Here is a 16,713-nt window from a genome sequence, read left to right on the forward strand (position 1 = left end):
CAAGAAGTTTTAAAACATGCAATACCTGCCTTTTAGTCAGGGCACTGGCCTCCTTTCCCTTAGATTGTCCAATTTAAAAATGGCAACAGCCAAAAATGGCAGTAGCCATCTGATGCAAATGAATCAAAGTTATACCTATTTTTTTTGGTCAGAGTGGCAAAAAATGTATTTTTGGTGTGCCACAGAATTTTAGCAACTAGTTTATGTACCATGAGATGAAAAAGGTTGAAAATCGTGGATCTGGACTTTAGGGGCCAGGATGCTGCAAAACCCTGCAATGCAGAGGACGACCCCGCACCCTGCCTACGTGGGAATTTGGTGAAGCCGTACCGGAGTGGGGACCCCTGTGCCCTCAGGGATGCACAGGAGCGGGGCCTGTGGTCAGCAACCCACAGACCCTGTGGAGCGGGTGCTCGAGTCCACGCGAGCCCGCCCCAGCGGGGCCTCCCTCCCCCACGGAGCCTGAACCTCCACAAACTGCACTCAGATCCTGCGGAGGGGGCATGGGTGCCAGGAAGAACCCTGATGGGCTCAGGCACCCCCTCCGCCCAGCGCCCTTCGGAGCTCAGCCTGCGTGACGGGCCGCGGCGCCGCTGCCACGTGACGACTGCCGGCCGGGCGCTGGGCGGGGGTCCGCACAGACTTGGGGTCTCGGGTTGTACCCCGCCCCGCATCACAGGGCCATACACGCACCGTCCTCCTCTCGCGGGGCTTTCAGGACCTTCTTCCGCCTCGCGCGCCCCTTCTCTCCGTGGCGCCCACCCTGTCCCACCCGCGGGACCACGTGCCTCCGACGTGGGTGCCACCGCCGCATCCCGCATCCCGCCCGGGGACCAGGTGCCGGACTCTGGGGCGCAGCTCCCAGCGGCTGGGGGCGGGGTTCCGGCGGCCGGCGGGGCGGGGCGGGGCGGGGCGGGGCGGCCGGGCGGGCACCGCCCCCCAGCTGAGCCGGGACCCGGGCTGCTGACTCGCCGGCTTCAGAGCTCCGGCGGCGGCGGCTGGCGCAGGGCTCCGCGCAGCTCCGGAGGCTCCTGCCGCTCCAGCGGCCGCGATGGGCGGGCGGCCACGCCGGGGGCGCGGGAGGCGCGCGACGTGACCCGCCCGGACTCGGAGCCCGGCCGCGCGAGTGGAGGGTTTGCTGGGCGGGCGCGCGCGGGATCCAGAGCATGCGGGGCGCGGCGCGGGAGGCCGGGGGGCACGCGGGGCGGCCGTGGCCAGGGCCCCCGTCCCCGCCGCCGCTGCCCCGGCCGCCGCTCCTGCCGCTGGCCCTGCTGCTCGCCGCGCTCCTGGGCGGCGCGGGCGCGCAGTACTCGAGTGATCTGTGCAGCTGGAAAGGGAGGTGAGTCCTCGCGGGGCGACCCCGCTCGTGGGTCCGCGTCCCTCTCCTCACTCCCCTTCCCGCGGGCAGAGCGTGCGAGGGTTCGGGGGTCCCCTCTCCAGGCGGAGCGCTGTCCCCCCTCTGCCCCGGCCGTAGAACAAAAGAGCCCGCGGCGTCCGGGTCCCCGGGTCCCGCGGACGCCCCGGGAGGCGCGCTGGCTGCGCTCGGGTCCGTCCGGGCCGGCCGCCTGCTCGCCCCGCGCCCGGTCGCGCCGGTCTCCACGCGGGTCCCCCCCAGCCTCGGCCACCGGCCCGCGGGCGGGATCGGTCCCCGGCCTGGAGGAGCCGGGCCTGCGCTCAGGGCCGAGCGGGAAGGGACGGCGGGTCCGCGTGAGGGGGCGGCGGCGCGAGTGGTCAGAGCGGGGCTGTGGCCGTGACCGCAGCGCTGACCGCGTCCGTGCGGGCGGAGACACGTGCGCGGGTCCGTGTGCGGACCTGGCCGGGCCCCCCGCCCTCGCCCCGTGAAGGTCAGGCCGCCCTTGGCCGCGCGCGCCGGGCTGGGACCCCCCTCCTTCGCTCCCCTCCGCGGTGGCGGCCAAGGGCTTCTGGTCAGAAACCGAAGTGAGACCCGCAGCGAGGAGTGCGGGCCGCCGTGCGCGCGGCGGGTGCCCGAGGGCGCAGCCACTCGGAGGAGAAACCGCCGCCCCCGGCGCCCGGGCCGCGCTGGCAGCTCGCGGGTGGCGAGGCCCGTCCTGCGCCGCGAAAGTTGCCGACTCGCGAGTTTGCTCGGGGGTCGCGCGTCTCCTCCGAATGCGCCGCGGGCTGGGCCGCCCGGGCCCGGGCGTCGTGGTGTCCGGGAGCAGGGCCCCAGGCCAGCCCCCGCTTCAGACGCCTCCTGGCGGGGGCGGGGGCGGGGACGTCACGGGATTGTTTTGGGTGAAGACGGTTTTCCGAGAAGGTGGGGCTGTGCCCGCGCGCTGGGCTCTGCGTCAAGGCAGCCGCCGGTCATCGCGGCGCTTGCAGACCGGTTCTTCGTGGACGCTGGCGATGACCCGGCAATGACCCTTCCTGGACCGGAGATCTGGGCCCCCGAGGTTGCCCCGACCCCCGCGCCCCTCACATTGGATCAGGGATAGAGGAGCCGGGCCTGGACCCGAGTGGAGGGCAGGTCGGCTCTGGGGAGGGTGGCCTGGAGATGGCTGGCGCCGTCCCGACCCCTCTGACCCCTCCGCTGGGGCTGCCCCTGCCCCTGCCCCTGCCCCTGCCCCTGCCCCTGCCCCTGCTAAGAATTAAACTCCCTGCGTCGCAGCCTCTCCGGAATGAATCAGGGAAACGGAGGCCCTGGGGTGTCCTGCTTCCACAGATCCAAGCAGTAACCCAGTCCCACCTGGTGAGCCTGAGTTTCCCAAGGAGGAGCGAACACCCGCTCCAGGTTCTGGGAGGACTGTCTGCCTGGAGGGCTGAGCCCTGAGGCGGTTGTGATGGGGAGTGGTGTGTGGGTGGGGGGAGGGGGGCACCAGCTCCTGGAGGTGTTTGCAGAGGGAAGAGGAGTCCCTTCACCTTTTATCACCTGGAGAAGGTGGGACACTTCTCTGAGCCTCCTTCATTGCTAGTGCACCCCCCGCCTCTGCAGGCCCCATAGCCATTGGGGGGATGTGGGGGGAAGCCTGCCAGATCGCATTCCTGGCCATAAGCCTCAGTGGAGCTGTGACTGCACCCCCAGTGATCATATGCTACTTGCTGGGAGCCAGGGTGCTGCCTGCCTGCGGACTGGAGCCTTCAGGACTTTTATGAGTCTCTGTAAAGACAGCCCCCCCCCCCCCCCAAGAGGTGGATTCTGACCCCTGATAGGGAGGGAGTTGCTCTTTATGACACGGGCCTCTCATAGCTGACAGGCTGACACGCGTTTCTGGGTGTTTCCAAGCAGTTAAGTAGGTGTGGGTTTGTCTTTTTAAAAATTGATGTTGAGAGAGAAGGGAGAGAGAGAGAGGAATATGAATTTGTTAGTCCACTTATTGATGCATGCATTGCTTGATTCTTTATGTGCCCCGGCCAGGGATTGAACCCACAGCCTTGGCGTATCTGGACAACACTCTAACCCACTGAGCTAAGTGGGTGGTTTTGAAGTCCAGCGCCCACGCTCTTGGACAGGACAGGGCCCCGTCTGGATTGCGCCTGGTCCTAAAGGTGGACCACTGCCCGGGGCAGGGCACTGACCTACGTCACACCTGGGCTGTCTGTCTCTCCTGCCTTGGGCTTGGCCTGAAACTCTTCTTTCCTCGTAAACAAGAGGCCGTTTCCTCCCGGTGACTCAGGGTCTGCGCCCGCTCCGCTGGGGGAGAGGGGTGTGGGCTCTGCCGCCACCACACACTGACCCCATTGGAAAACCCCGCATCCACCGGAACCTGCTGTCTTTTCCACAGGTGCTCCCCAGGTGTGGGGCGGTGACACTTGCCAGCTCTTTTTTTTTTTTAAAGGAAAAAGGCATTGACCTGTACTCCAAGTTTAAGTACTCCTAGATCAAACCAGTCTTCTCCCCTAAGGCTGAGGAGAGCTACAGTTTTCTCCGTATCCTGCCGCTTCATCACATCAGAAAACAGTTGCTTTGCGGGGAGGGGCTGGTTAGATGTCACGTGAATATTGCAGCAAACCATCATCAGTGAATATTCAGGCACGGTGCGTTTTTGCATAAATAGAGGTTTTTTTTCAGGTTTGCTGAGGTGGCGCTGGAAGCTTAGAGGTGGGCGACGTGGCTCTATTTCCTGGTAGGAACCAGCCAGGCCAGGAGTCCTTGTCCTCATTCAAAGAGCCAGCGGGCTGGCTGGGCTCGGCTCAGTGTTTGAGCGTCAACCTATGAAACAGGAGGTCACGGTTTGATTCCCGGTCAGGGCACATGCCCAGATTGTGGGTTCCATCCCCAGTGTGGGGCCTGCAGGAGGCAGCCAATCAATGAGTCTCTCTCATCATTGATGTTTCTCTCTCTCCCCCCCCCCCCCCCCTTCCTCTCTGAAATAAAAATAAAAAAGAGCCAGCGGGTCCTGGGCTGAGAGACCAGTGAACTGCGGAGGAGTTTGTCCAAAAGGGGGTCTTGCGTGCCACCTGGGACTGACACGGGTGTGAACTCTGTGGCGTGCCTGGGGGATTCCTGGAGCTCTGGGTGCTTCCGGAAGCTGGGCAGAGCCCGGAGAGCCCGTGATGGCGCAGACCCTCCTGTGGCCAGCGAGGACGTTAGTTTAAGGGTGATGTAACGGCGGGCCTCGTTTCTTGTATGTCCTCCTTCATTTTGTTCCTAGTTCTCTTTTAGTTGAGTGACTTATGAATAACCAGGGCCAGGTGCCCCCATAAGATGTACACAGTCCTATATGCAGGCCGGGGTTCGACTCAGGTCCGCCTCCCCATGGGCTGCCCCATGAGCGTTTCCCTGCCCCTGCCTGAGGTGTGGGTGGAGGGTGGCCCTCACTCTTTTCCCCTCCAGGGTTCCGATAAGGTGCCTTAGTGAGGGACCCGAAGCCTCTGGTATGGGTTCTTCACTCCCTCGACCCCCAGGGCCCCCTCTGCCCCACTGACAGAAGGAAAGCCTTAGGCAGAGTGGTTTTTGTGGGAGAGAGGATTGAGAATGGGCGCCTGGGCTGGGGCAAGGGTTCAGCTGCCCCTTGCGGAGAGGAAACCCGGAGAGGAGGGGCACTCTGGTAAAGTTTGTTTTGGCTGCGTAAGAGCAGAGCTGATTATAATGATCCGTGGCAACCACTTACCATTTAGTCTAATTTTTCACACAGCATGTAATTACGCCCACTCCCACCTGTGAGTCACGTGGGCTTGTGTGTGTTTTATGTGACTGTAATTTGTTAGTCGGTTCCGTGTGTGCAGCCGTGGTAGGCGTCTGAGGCTGGGCTGGCGGCTCCTGACCCCGGGCGTGTGGGGTTAGGAGGGTTCACCTCCCGGCACCACCCTCTGATGTGGCCTGCAGAGTGACTGCGAGCCGCGGGCCGTCCTGTGGAAAGTGAGGGTTTTGGGAGCCGGGAGCATGAGTCACCCACAGTAAATGCAAACCATATGTTCTGTGTTTTCTCCTCGGCAGAAAGGGTTTCTGGTAACGCACTGGGGCCAGGGCTCTGAGTGGAGCTTTGTTTATGCCACGTAAAAATCCCAAGAATGTGGGTGAACCTGTCTGAGAGCTGATCAGAACCAAATTTCATGGAATAGAACACAGCCCAGTCCCTGGTGGAGCTCCAGGGCCGCGTGGTGGTTGTGACGTAACCTAACCGTGTGTGCGCAAGCTGACACTGACATTGAGTTTGGAGGAGGGGAGGGAAGCCGTAACGTTGTTGATGGTTTCAGTTTCTTGAAACATAATGTGATGACTTGACTGAGACCTGTCTCCGGGAGAGCACTGCACCGCTTCATTCTTTTCTACTCAGATTCCTCAGGAGGGGATTGAACGTGTTTCTCTAGCAATTCCCCTGGGAAGACGAGGTGTCTGCTACCCTCTGGCTTCTCCACACTTTTCTCCCCAAGTCTGTCCCTGGAGAGGACCGTAACCTCATTTTCACATCTTTGATGCCATTTGAGTTTATTTTTTAAAATATGGTGATCAGTGGAGGGTCTTCAGGTTTGCAGATGAATGAAAAAGCAGTCAAATCATCACCATAAGGAAAATAGAAAAAGTATGCCTGCCGGTGAGGCTCTAAAAAAACCCTGAGCAACGACCCCCAAACGGCTAACATTCCTCATTGATTCATAAGCTGCTCCCTGGAGGGAGTGAGTTACGATGTGCGTCCCGGGTACCTCCTGTGGCCTCCGGTCCTTCATGCTCAGTGGGAACTTGGGCTGGTGCCAGAGTTGTCCTGCTGTTTCCTTTTTAAAAAATATATTTTTATTGATTTCAGAGAGGAAGGGAGAGAGAGATAGATAGAAACATGAATGATGAGATAGAATCATTGATCAGCTGCCTCCTGCACGCCCCCACCCCCACCCCGGGGATCAAGCCCGCCACCTGGGCATGTGCCTGACCCTTCAGTCCACACGCCAGTGCTCTATCCACGGAGTCAAGCCAGCTAGGGCCTCCTGGTGTTCCCTTGATTGTGTTTTGGAAGATCCATCCTTTCCCTGGTTCTCACCTGCACTGGGGCACCTGCAGCTGCAGCCCGGCAGGCCAGCGATACTGAGTGTCAGGGCGTGGGGAGGGCCTGGGGCGCTGGCTGCCCCTCCCCTGGAGCAGCCAGTGCTGGAGCGGGACGTGGTGCAGGTGAGCGGGTGGAGCCCGGCTGACGCTGTCCCCTCTCCACAGCGGGCTGACCCACGAGGCCCACAGGAAAGAGGTGGAGCAGGTGTACCTGCGCTGCTCCGCGGGTGCTGTGGAGTGGATGTACCCGACAGGTGCTCTCAGCGTCAACCTGCGACCCAACGTCATCTCCCCCTCCCGCCCCCTGACCCTGTGCATCAAGCCCCTTGGGGACTCGTCTGGGGCCAATATTTATTTGGAGAAAACTGGAGCGCTGAAACTGCTGTTCCGGGACGGGGACCACGGGCCCGGCCAGGTGCGCTGCTTCGGCTTCGAGCAGGGCGGCCTGTTCGTGGAGGCGACGCCCCAGCAGGACATCAGCCGGAGGACCACGGGCTTCCAGTACGAGCTGAGCAGCCGGCACGCCGGCTCGGACCTGCACGCTCTGTCAGGTGGGTGATGCCGGGGTTGGTGGGTGGGCTTCCGGCTGCCCCCCTCCTCGGCCCAGGTTCTTCTCATTTGCCAGACTTCTGACTTTCTCCCGCCCCCCTCAGCACAGCCTCTGCGGAGTTCCCCAGGGTGGGCCTCAGACCTGGGGGAGGCCAGGGCCATCGTGATGCCAGCGGACGGGCCCTCCTGGGGGGGCACCTGTGCGGTGTCGTGGGTGTGGGATGTAGGTGTAGTGCCTGCGTTCTGGAAAGTTCGTGTTTGGACTCTGCAAGACATTCATCTCCCAGGTGTGTGTGTGGAGGGTAACAAGCGTCCGAGAAGGGCCGTAGTCAGAGCTGTGATGGGCCCTCATCCCTCGTGTGCTCTTCTCCCATGGACTGGTCGTGACTCGTTGGAAGTGGGTGCTGTTACCACTCACACAGTGGTCCCAGCATTTCCTCTGGGTGCAGCCCCTGGAATGTCGAGTCTTGGGTGGGAATTGAGGCTGATCCACATCCCAGGTGGAAAGTGGTGACATCCTGAATCCTGGGCCCGTCCCGGGTCTGGAGGAATTTTGTGGGTGCGTGCCTGTGGAGACTCCAGCAACATGCCAGAGGGGCTGTGGTGGGCACCCGGCAGGCAGGAGCCCCTGCTGCTGGCCCTCCTGAGGGGCTGGGGTGATCTGGGAGCCGAGGCGGGTCTCGAGGGGCCTCTCGGGGCCGAGGGTGTGTGTGTTCACGTGGGAAGCTGGTGAGCTGGCGTTAGGTTTCCATCCCTTCTCTGCCAGGCGCTGGGTGGAGGCAGGGTGGCCTTGGAAAGTTTTGTGGACGGAGACGGAGGAGGAGCCCGAGACCCCGAGATGCTCACACAGGGCAGGTCCCGCGCCGGGGGCCAGGCCCCCCCTCCCTCTGAGAGGCACGGAGGACGACAGTGTCTCAATGTGTGGGGTGATGTTTAGGGTAGGGCTACCGGGCTTCTGGGCGCACCATCTGCGTCAATTCCAGGAGCAAGATGCCTTTCGGGGTGTGTGCACGCATGTGCCTGTGTGTGTACATGTGTGCGTGTGCGTGTGCTGTCCTGGGAGCTGTTTTCTTGGTGACCAGCTGGGATGGTGGTCAGGTGGGGGTGCTGGGGCCTTGCCAGGTGGGGGCCGGGCCCATACACTGTTAACACCCCACAGTGAGAGATGCCCCAACATGGAGAGTAACATGGCCCCAAGTGGCAGCGAGGGTCAGAACATGGGACAGAGACTCTGAGGCACCCAGGGCTCTGGGAGCTGGGGAGGTCGGGGCATCTCTTCTGCCCGTAGTGTTCGCCTTTCATCTTTCATCGGGGCACGGCCCCTAAGCCTTTAATGCCGGAGGAATGGGTGTGAAATGCGGAATGTCGGCACTGGCCATCTGGCGGCCGTGATGTCCTTGGGCCAGGCGGGCTCTGGGAAGAGAGCGTGGCTGCCAGCTCCGTCCTGCTCTGGCCCTGGTTGCCCAAGGCCTCGGTGACCCCAGAGCCCATGGGTGTACCTGGGAGTGAGCACCTGCCTTCTCCCGCTGACAAGCCGCGAGTGACAGTTGTGCTGACTTCCGAGGGACAGGCTCCCTGCTGAGTCCTGGCAGGTGCGAGCTGCCGCCCACCGCAACTCTGACTGGTTGGCTGGGAGTGTTTATAGCACGTGTTGGCCCTCTGGCCACTGGGGTTGCGTAGTCAGCTTCCTTGATGAACTGAGACGCACCACTAGCCAAGAAGGGAGAGGCAGGCAGCTCCTGGACAGGTGCAGACGGCGGGCAGTGGGAGGGGACCCCAGCCCAGGGGGAGTGGGATTTGGCTGCCACAGGCTCCCTGTGCGCCCCCAACTCCCACTGCCTCTGTGGGCCTCGCCAGGGCACCTGAGTAACATGGACACTCCTTCCATGGCCCTGAACCCATCTGGCAGGACATGAAAGGAAGGGAGCGGCCAGATGCAGCTCCGTGTCATGCCTGGAACATCGGTTGGGGTCTCGGGGTAGAACCTGGCCTGGCTGCCGGGGGGACTGTCCTCCCCCGGGGTCCCAGCACTCAAGGAAACAGGCACTCCAGGACCCGCCATCACCCAGTGGGCTGGTGGGTGTGTGGGGGTGACCAGCCAGGGAGGGAGGGGGTCACTGCGTCAGGCACTGGGGAACCAAGACAGACCTTGTGTCCCCGGTTCGTGTGGGGCAGCCCAGGTGGGCCCCAGATTCCAGTCTGGTTTTTTTACTGCTCGGGGGCCGAGTAGCAGACCTCACCGCTTGGGCACATCCACGCTCTGGGCTCCTGGGACATCCACCTACAGCATCCCACCCCTGGGAGCAGACAAGGGGGGCGGGGAGACAGTGGAATTTCAGATCCACAGCTGGAGGGTGGGCAGAAGCTGGCTGTGAACACACGGAAATCGCTCCATCACAGGCTCAGGGGCATCAGAGGTGGTGGGCAGCCCCGGTCCCACAGGTCTGATGGGCCTCATCACCCGTCCCCTTTAAAACCTGCTCTGTTTGATGAGCTGGGGGCAGATGATTCCTGGGGTCGTCCCAGGGGTGCAGAGGCCCCTGCTGAGGGGCCCTCTCTGGCACCTCAGCGTTTGGGGGTGGCCTTGATGGCTGTGGGGGAGAGTAGCAAAGTTCAGAAGGAGTGTGACGAAACTTCAGTATTGCCGGGAAACAGGAAAGGAGAAAACTTTGTATTTTTGCAAGGATCGTTTATTTCCTGCCTCGGCGGCTTCTCTGGCCTCTGTAATTATTGTGTAATTTTTTTCGCCTTGCCCATTTGGGGTGGAAGGGTGTGGCCTTCCTGGCGAGGAAGAGGTCGGGAGGGAACAGGACAGGAGGAGGTGCTGGTGGCCAGCTGGGACCCTGGCGGGGTCATCTGGGGCCTGGGGTTGTGTGACCTCAGAGGTGGAGGTGGTTGATCATTGGAGGCGGCTCCAGAGCCTTTGCCGGCAGCTCAGCGCCTGCTTGGTCTCCGTGAATACAGACCACATTCCAGCTGCGTTCACCACATTCTGGTTTCTCTCTTCTCCTCACTCCCTGTTACAACTCAGCATCTACTGCCCGCCTGTCACCAGCTGACCCGCTGGGTGCCCTCACGTACGGTTTTCTCTCTGGAAATTGTGTTCGTCCACCCAGTTGCCCTTACGCGGGCAGTCGGGACCAGGGTCCATCTGACCATCTGCAAGCCCCTCGGGGTGGCAAGGTTCTGACAGAAGGCACCCGCCCACTCCCTCCCTCCTGTGCCTGCTGGCCTCACCTGGGCCCCTGTGTCCCACCTGGGCCCCTGCATGGCCCTGGCCCGTCTCCCTGACCCTGCTATTTTTTCCTTCGTTCAGTTCATTTTATGCACATTCCAGAGTAACCTTCCTGGGATGTCCACACCCCAGCCCTCCCCTCTCCATGAGACACGGGCCAGCATTCCAGCCAGCCCGTTGGCAACCCCTCCCCGGCTCCCCGTAAGGAAAGGAGATTGGATGCGCCTGAGACCAGTGCATTCCACAGCCTTTATGAGCCCGACTCCGATTAATAATTGTTTCCAGATTGCTTCTCTTGGCGTCCACAGACTGGGTTTCCACAAAGGTGACCTCTGCTTTGTGAAGCTCAGAGTTGTAGGAGGGAAGTCTCCAGGGTGACGCTTTATTAGCTCAGCTGTCGATGGTATCGGCTCATTGGGGCTTTTCAGGGCTGCTGACCGCCTTCCCCCAGGGCTACCGGGTGCCCACACCTTCTGCAGTGGGGCTGGGAGTGAGCCAGGGAGGCTAGTGTCCACCTCTGTCCTCAGCCCTCGGCCGAGGTCCCAGGGCCCGTGACCCTCGGAGAGGGCACAGCTCTAGGCTGGGTCACACGCGCCCAGGCCTAGGGTCTGATCACAGCCTGTAGCCTGGGCCCCCCCGGCTGCTGCCTCTGGAGTGGTGCCCCCGGCCTAGCTCAGCTGGCTCGGACCCTGGGACGTGCTGTGTGAGCTTGCACGGCCCCTCACCTCCCACCCACCTGCGCTGCACCCACCGCACACCTGGCTGCTGAGGGGAACCTGCCTTCTGGGGAGAACTGCCGAGGCCGGCACCCAACTGCAGAGGGACCCCAGGCTGAGGCCGCTGATCCCGTGCGCTGGGTATGCCAGCCGGGATGGGAAGTCACCGCTGCTCCCCGCCTCTTGCTCACAGGGCAGAATAAGAGCCCACAGAGCCGGCCGTGCCATGTGCTCCTTCGTCATCACGCCCACCGTGCGGCTCCATCGAGGGCGGCATGGGCAGCAGGTCCCCAGTGGGTGAGAGGGATGAGGGGCCCCTAGTTGGCCACCATCTTTTTTTAAAATCCTCACCCAAAGATATGTTTTTATTCATTTTAGAAAGAGAGGAAGGGAGAGAGAGAGAGAGAGAGACATGGATGCCAGAGAGAAATATCTATTGGTTGCCTCCTGTATGTGCCCACCCCGCCCTGCTGGGATCGAACCCGCAACCTTTTGGTGTATGGGACAGCACTCCAACCCACTGAGCCACCCGCCAGGGCTCACCACCCCCTTTTGTAAGATAGGCCTTGAGGCTGGGGTCCACTCCTGCAGGCCGAGGCTGCAGGCAGGCAAAGGCTTGGGGTTCAGAGCTGGGTGGGGAGGCGCCTGCCTGGAGGCTGGGTGGACGCGGCTTCCAACCCATTCATTCAACAGGCTCTTCTTGCTCTGCAGCTCCTGATAACTTCACAGGAGCCGGGCGGTGGGTGCGGGGCCGGGAGGGCGGGGGTGGTGGTGCGGTGAGTCAGGCCTCACTGAGCTGCACTGGGATGCTGCACCCACACTGCCCGTAGGCGGGACGGCGGCACCCGCGCTCTGGACGCTCACGTCCACCCCAGGCACCCCAGAGGCCCTGTGTGCCGGGCCCCATGGCCATGCACATTCTGGCCCCGGAGGCCTCTCTGCTGCTGCTCGTCTGTGCCTTGCCTGGTCCCCACGGGCTCCTGGAGGAGGTCGGGCAGCCCCTGGGCAGGTGATGCTCAGCCCTGTTCCCAGGCTGCAAGGGCAGCCAGCCAGGCACCCAGACAGGATTAGTGTCGTCCAGGCCCAGTGAGTGCCAAGGCCAGGGAGGTCCGGGGCCTTTAGAACAGGAAAGGGTCACAGGGAGTGCCTCAAGTTTCTATGGAGTTAGGAGAATTTGTGCAAAAACTTAGAAACTCAAAACGGGCGAGGGAGAGGCCTTGAAAGGAGCAATGTGGTAGTCAAGTAATAAATTGTATTTTCCCAAATCCACCACCGAGTAAAGGAGTGCGTGGTCCCTGGGGGAGTCACCAGAGCCCCAGGTTTCTGCCTCCCCCACCCCCACACCTTTCTGAGACCTTGTGCCCACCTGAGAGGAGAGGGAGGGCTGGGGGAGCAGGGCTTTTCGTAAGGCCCGTCTGGCTCTGGGAAGCCAGCCCCCCCACCTTCCCCCCCAGGTAGGGGTTTCAGGGAACTCAGGGGATTCTGTGACTGGGCTGCTCTGAAAGGCATTTGGGTGTTTAGAGGGGTCACTGGGGCTCAAGGCCAGGTGGGGTCTGGGGAAGGGGAGTTAGAAGGGTCCTAGGGCCTCGTTGTTCACGATACCTTTACTAGGTGTACCGGTTAATAATGCGGATTTTGTTTCACTAGATGGAGTTACACATATGTTGATATATATGCGGTTTGATATGTGTGCTATTTTGTGGTGTTGCTCCTTCAGATTACCACTTGTTCCGATCAATGGCACACACACTTTCTGAGCAGCACTTCAAAACGTACAAAGAAGTGGACAAATGGGTCTCTGAATGGCCTCAATGGCCTCAAAACAAGAAAAGTTCTATTGGGACGGTATCCACAGATTACCTGAAAGATGGGGGAAATGTGTAGCTAGAGATGGACATTACTTTCAACAAAGCACTTTTGATGTTTCTCTTGAAGTTATTGTGTTTTCTTTGATTACAAAATCCTCATTATTATGGTTAATAATGCAGATTAACTATTAACCGGTTAATAATATGGATTACCTATTAACCGGTTAATAATGTGGATTAACAATTAACCAGCTAAAATGCGGTTAATTATTAACCAGTTAATAGTGCAGATTAACTATTAACCGGTTAATAATTCGGATTTTGTGATCCAAAGAAAACACGATAATTTCAAGAGAAACATTAAAAGTGCTTTATTCAAAGTAACGTCCATTGCTAGCTACACATTTCCCCCATCTTTCAGGTAATTTGTGGATACTGTCCCAATAGAACTTTTCTTGTTTTGAGGCAGACCATTCAGAGACCCAATTGTCCACTTCTTCGCACTGGTTTTGAAGTGTGTGATGGTGTGTCATCATGAAGCAAAATTATTTTGCCGTGTCTTCTGGCCCATCTGGTCATTTTACGATCAAAGCATGGTTCAGATTGATTATTTATTGTTGGTAGCGATCAGTATTAATGGTTTCACCTGGTTTTAGAAGCTCCTTAATACACCACACCTTCCTGATCCCACCAAATGCAGAGCATTGTCTTCTTTCCGAAGCGATTTGGCCTTGCAGTCAATGTTGATGGTTGACCTGGATCAACCCATGATTTTGTGCGTTTGGGATTCTCAGAATAAATCCACTTTTCCTCGCCAGTCACAATTCGATGCAAAAAAGACTTTCTTTCGTGCTGTTGAAGCAACATTTTACTGATGACTTTTCGGTTTTCCATTTGTCTTTTGTTCAGTTGATGTGGCACCCATTTTCCTTCCTTTAAAATCTTTCCCATTGCTTGTAAATGACCGGGAATTGTTTGCTGAGCAACGTTTAATCTTTCTGCAAGTTGTTTTTGAGTTTGACATGCATCTTCATCCAATAATGCTTGTTGGTCTTCAAACTTTTATGGTTGACCTGGACGTTCTTTGTCTTTCACATCGAAATCATCACTTTTAGAGCGTTTAAACCAGCGTTCACAAGTGTCTTGAGATGGAGCATATTCACCATAAGCTTCCCGAAGTATACGATCACTTTCAGCAGCACTTTTCTTCAAAATAAAGTAATGAATTAAAACTTCCCGCAAATGCTTTTTTTTTTTGGCACGATATTCGACATTTTTAAGTGTAAAAATATCTATGATGTTAACACCTTCTGAAAATTTGACATATGAAGGCTTGAAGCTTCATATGTCAAATACAACAAAATAGGATACATATAAAATCGCATATATATCAAGCTATGCGTAACTCCATCTATTGAAAAAAAAATCCGCATTATTAATCGGTACACCTAGTAGGCTGCCGCCTCGTGGGTCCTCCCAGGCAGAATCTCGACCCCCTGTGGAATGGAGGTGGCAGGGGGGACGCTGAGGAGCAGGCGGCGTGTGAGTGGGCGGCCCTGGCATTTCGGGGAGTGGCTGCGGAGGCGGAGTGATGGGCGGAAGGACAGGCTTTGCTCAGCGCACGCTGGTCTGCGTTGGTGTTGAGCACGGAAGGATTTCACTGAGTCCAGTAGCTGCTCGTGGGGCACAGCTGCTCTGACCACTGAGTGGGGCCAGGCCCGTCCTGCACTGGGTGGTGGGCCTGGGGTCCCTGCAGTCAGCCCCCAGCCTGCACACTGAGGCCGCGGTGTGACTCTGGCGCCGGGGGTCGTAGAGGCGCTGCCAGAAATCAGAGCACCTTTGGGGTGTTGTCCAGTGTGGAGGGGCCCCGCTGCGGGGCAGGTCTGTATCCATGCACATCCATGCCCTGCCTGATGCCCCCCTCCCTGCTCTCTCCTGCAGCTCCCTGCCGGCCCTGCAGCGACACCGAGGTGCTCCTGGCAGTCTGCACCAGTGACTTCGGTGAGTGCCCTGGTTCCCGCTGCGGGGAGGGCGCCCCACCTGGTCCCAGAGAACCTTCTGGCACTGGCACCGACCTCTGCAGGGAGGGGGCTGTGAGGCCCCTGGGCTTGGTGCCCCTCTTCCATGGGTCACAGGGCTGCACCCGCGTGACTCCAGCCCCAGGGAAGGGACCTAGTGCAGGGCAGGGAGAGGGCTGGGAATTCCTGTTATTTAAGGTGATCAAGGGGCATTGTCCCACTTTGCACATGACGTCATCGCTCTGGAAGCCTCACCTCAGAGCCTCACCCTCCGCCAGGCCCCCCACTGGGGCCACAGTGGGAGTTCCAGGTCCTGGTAGGACCCAGGGCCGAGGTCAGGGACTCAGCTCAGGCAGAGGATGGCAGCTGGCACAGCTGGGCGAATTGAGCCCCAAGCCCGAGGGCAGCCACCCGGAGGGCAGGTTCCTGTGGAACCATAGGCTTCTTACTGGGCCCACAAGGGCGGACCCTGTGTGATGAGCCCTCTCTCTGCCCTGTCCTCCCTCACCCTCCGCCCCTCAGCGGCACCCTCTCCAGTCTTGATGCAGATCTTGTGTATTAACTCTCGTTACTGTTCTTGTCCCAACTTGAACATCTGACGCACCAAGTGGCTTATTTCTTCCATGTTCTCCCACACGTGTGGCTGGGCCTCCCACCTCTGACAGAGCCGAGTGCTGGGACCACCCCAGGCAGCCTCCCGCCCAGGAGTTGTCCTTTCTTTTTTTAAATCCTCACCCGAGGATATTTCCCATTGATTTTTAGAGAGAGTGGAAGAGAGAGGGAAAGACAGAGAGAAACATTGATGTGAGAGAAACACACCGATTAGTTGTCTCCTGCATGTGCCCCAAACAGGGCCTGGGCTGGGAAGGAGCCTGCAACCGGGCATGTGTCCTTGACCAGAATGGAACCCGGGACCCCTTGGTCCACAGGCCAACGCTGTATCCACTGAGCCAAACCGGCTAGGGCAGGAGTTGTCTCTTTAAGGAGAAGTTCTGGGATGCAGAGGTCAGGACCGGCTTCCATCCCAGGGCCTGCTCACACCGAATGGCAGCGTGCTGTTTGCTCAGCGGGCATCCTTGCCCACCTCACTGGCCCATCCCCTGCCCCCCTCACTGACCCGGCCCTGCCCAACTCACTGACCCCACTGACCCCGTGTCCTCCCCTCCGCAGTGGTCCGAGGAGCCATCCAGGATGTCACCCACGCCCCCGAGCGGCAGGAGTCGGCCATCCACCTGCGCGTGAGCCGCATCTACCGGCAGAAGAGTAGGGTGTTCCGTGCGGTGCCCGGGGGCGGCTGGCGGGGCCGCATCTCCACGCTGCTGGCCTGCGGCGTCCGGCCCGGGCGCGGCGAGTTCCTCTTCACGGGACACATGCACTTCGGGGAGGCCCGGCTGGGCTGCGCCCCACGCCTGGAGGACTTCCAGCGGATGTACCGGGACGCAGAGGCGAGGGGCCTGAATCCCTGCGAGATGGCTGTGGAGTGACCACAGGGTGGCTGCGGGGTGACCGCAGGGTGAACCAATTATCGGGGTGGACGCCTGGCGATCACGTGTGGAGTCTGATGCACGAGTTCCGGCCAAGGAGACCCCAACCAATTGGTTGGAAATGCTGTAAAATGCAAACTAAGTTATTATATTTTTTTTTAAAAAAAAAGAAATGTCCATAGGAAATACTCCATGCCTTTGTGCGCCACTGCACGCGGTTTTTCAAAGACACCTGACTTCATTTCATTTGGCTAGTGTTTGGGGGGCCGTGGCCCAGGCGAACCCCAGCACCAGGCTTTGTGCAAAGCTTGCCTACTGTTCAGTGTTTCTTACCACGGAGATCTATGGAGCCAAATACTTGTCATTGTTTTCACTTGGTTTTTGCTTTTTGAAGAACATGGTTTGCCAGCCGAGCTCATTTGGGGCTGCAGCGGCCTCCCTCCAGGGAATCGGCGCCCCCACCT

At 59.5% G+C, this 16,713-nt stretch overlaps 1 protein-coding gene across 1 annotated transcript; it reads left to right on the forward strand.

The window, feature by feature from the left end:
• Positions 1-1,092: 1,092 nt before the first annotated feature.
• METRNL (meteorin like, glial cell differentiation regulator) lies at positions 1,093-16,426 on the forward strand. The gene is made up of 4 exons (XM_054709561.1): positions 1,093-1,339; positions 6,605-6,990; positions 14,689-14,748; positions 15,936-16,426. Exons 1-4 carry the CDS (start codon positions 1,167-1,169, stop codon positions 16,247-16,249), a joined length of 933 nt encoding a protein of 310 aa, XP_054565536.1. The 5' UTR covers positions 1,093-1,166; the 3' UTR covers positions 16,250-16,426.
• The last annotated feature ends 287 nt before the right edge of the window (positions 16,427-16,713 follow it).

This window comes from Eptesicus fuscus, chromosome 20 (assembly GCF_027574615.1).
Source record: "Eptesicus fuscus isolate TK198812 chromosome 20, DD_ASM_mEF_20220401, whole genome shotgun sequence".
Classification (NCBI taxonomy): domain Eukaryota; kingdom Metazoa; phylum Chordata; class Mammalia; order Chiroptera; family Vespertilionidae; genus Eptesicus; species Eptesicus fuscus.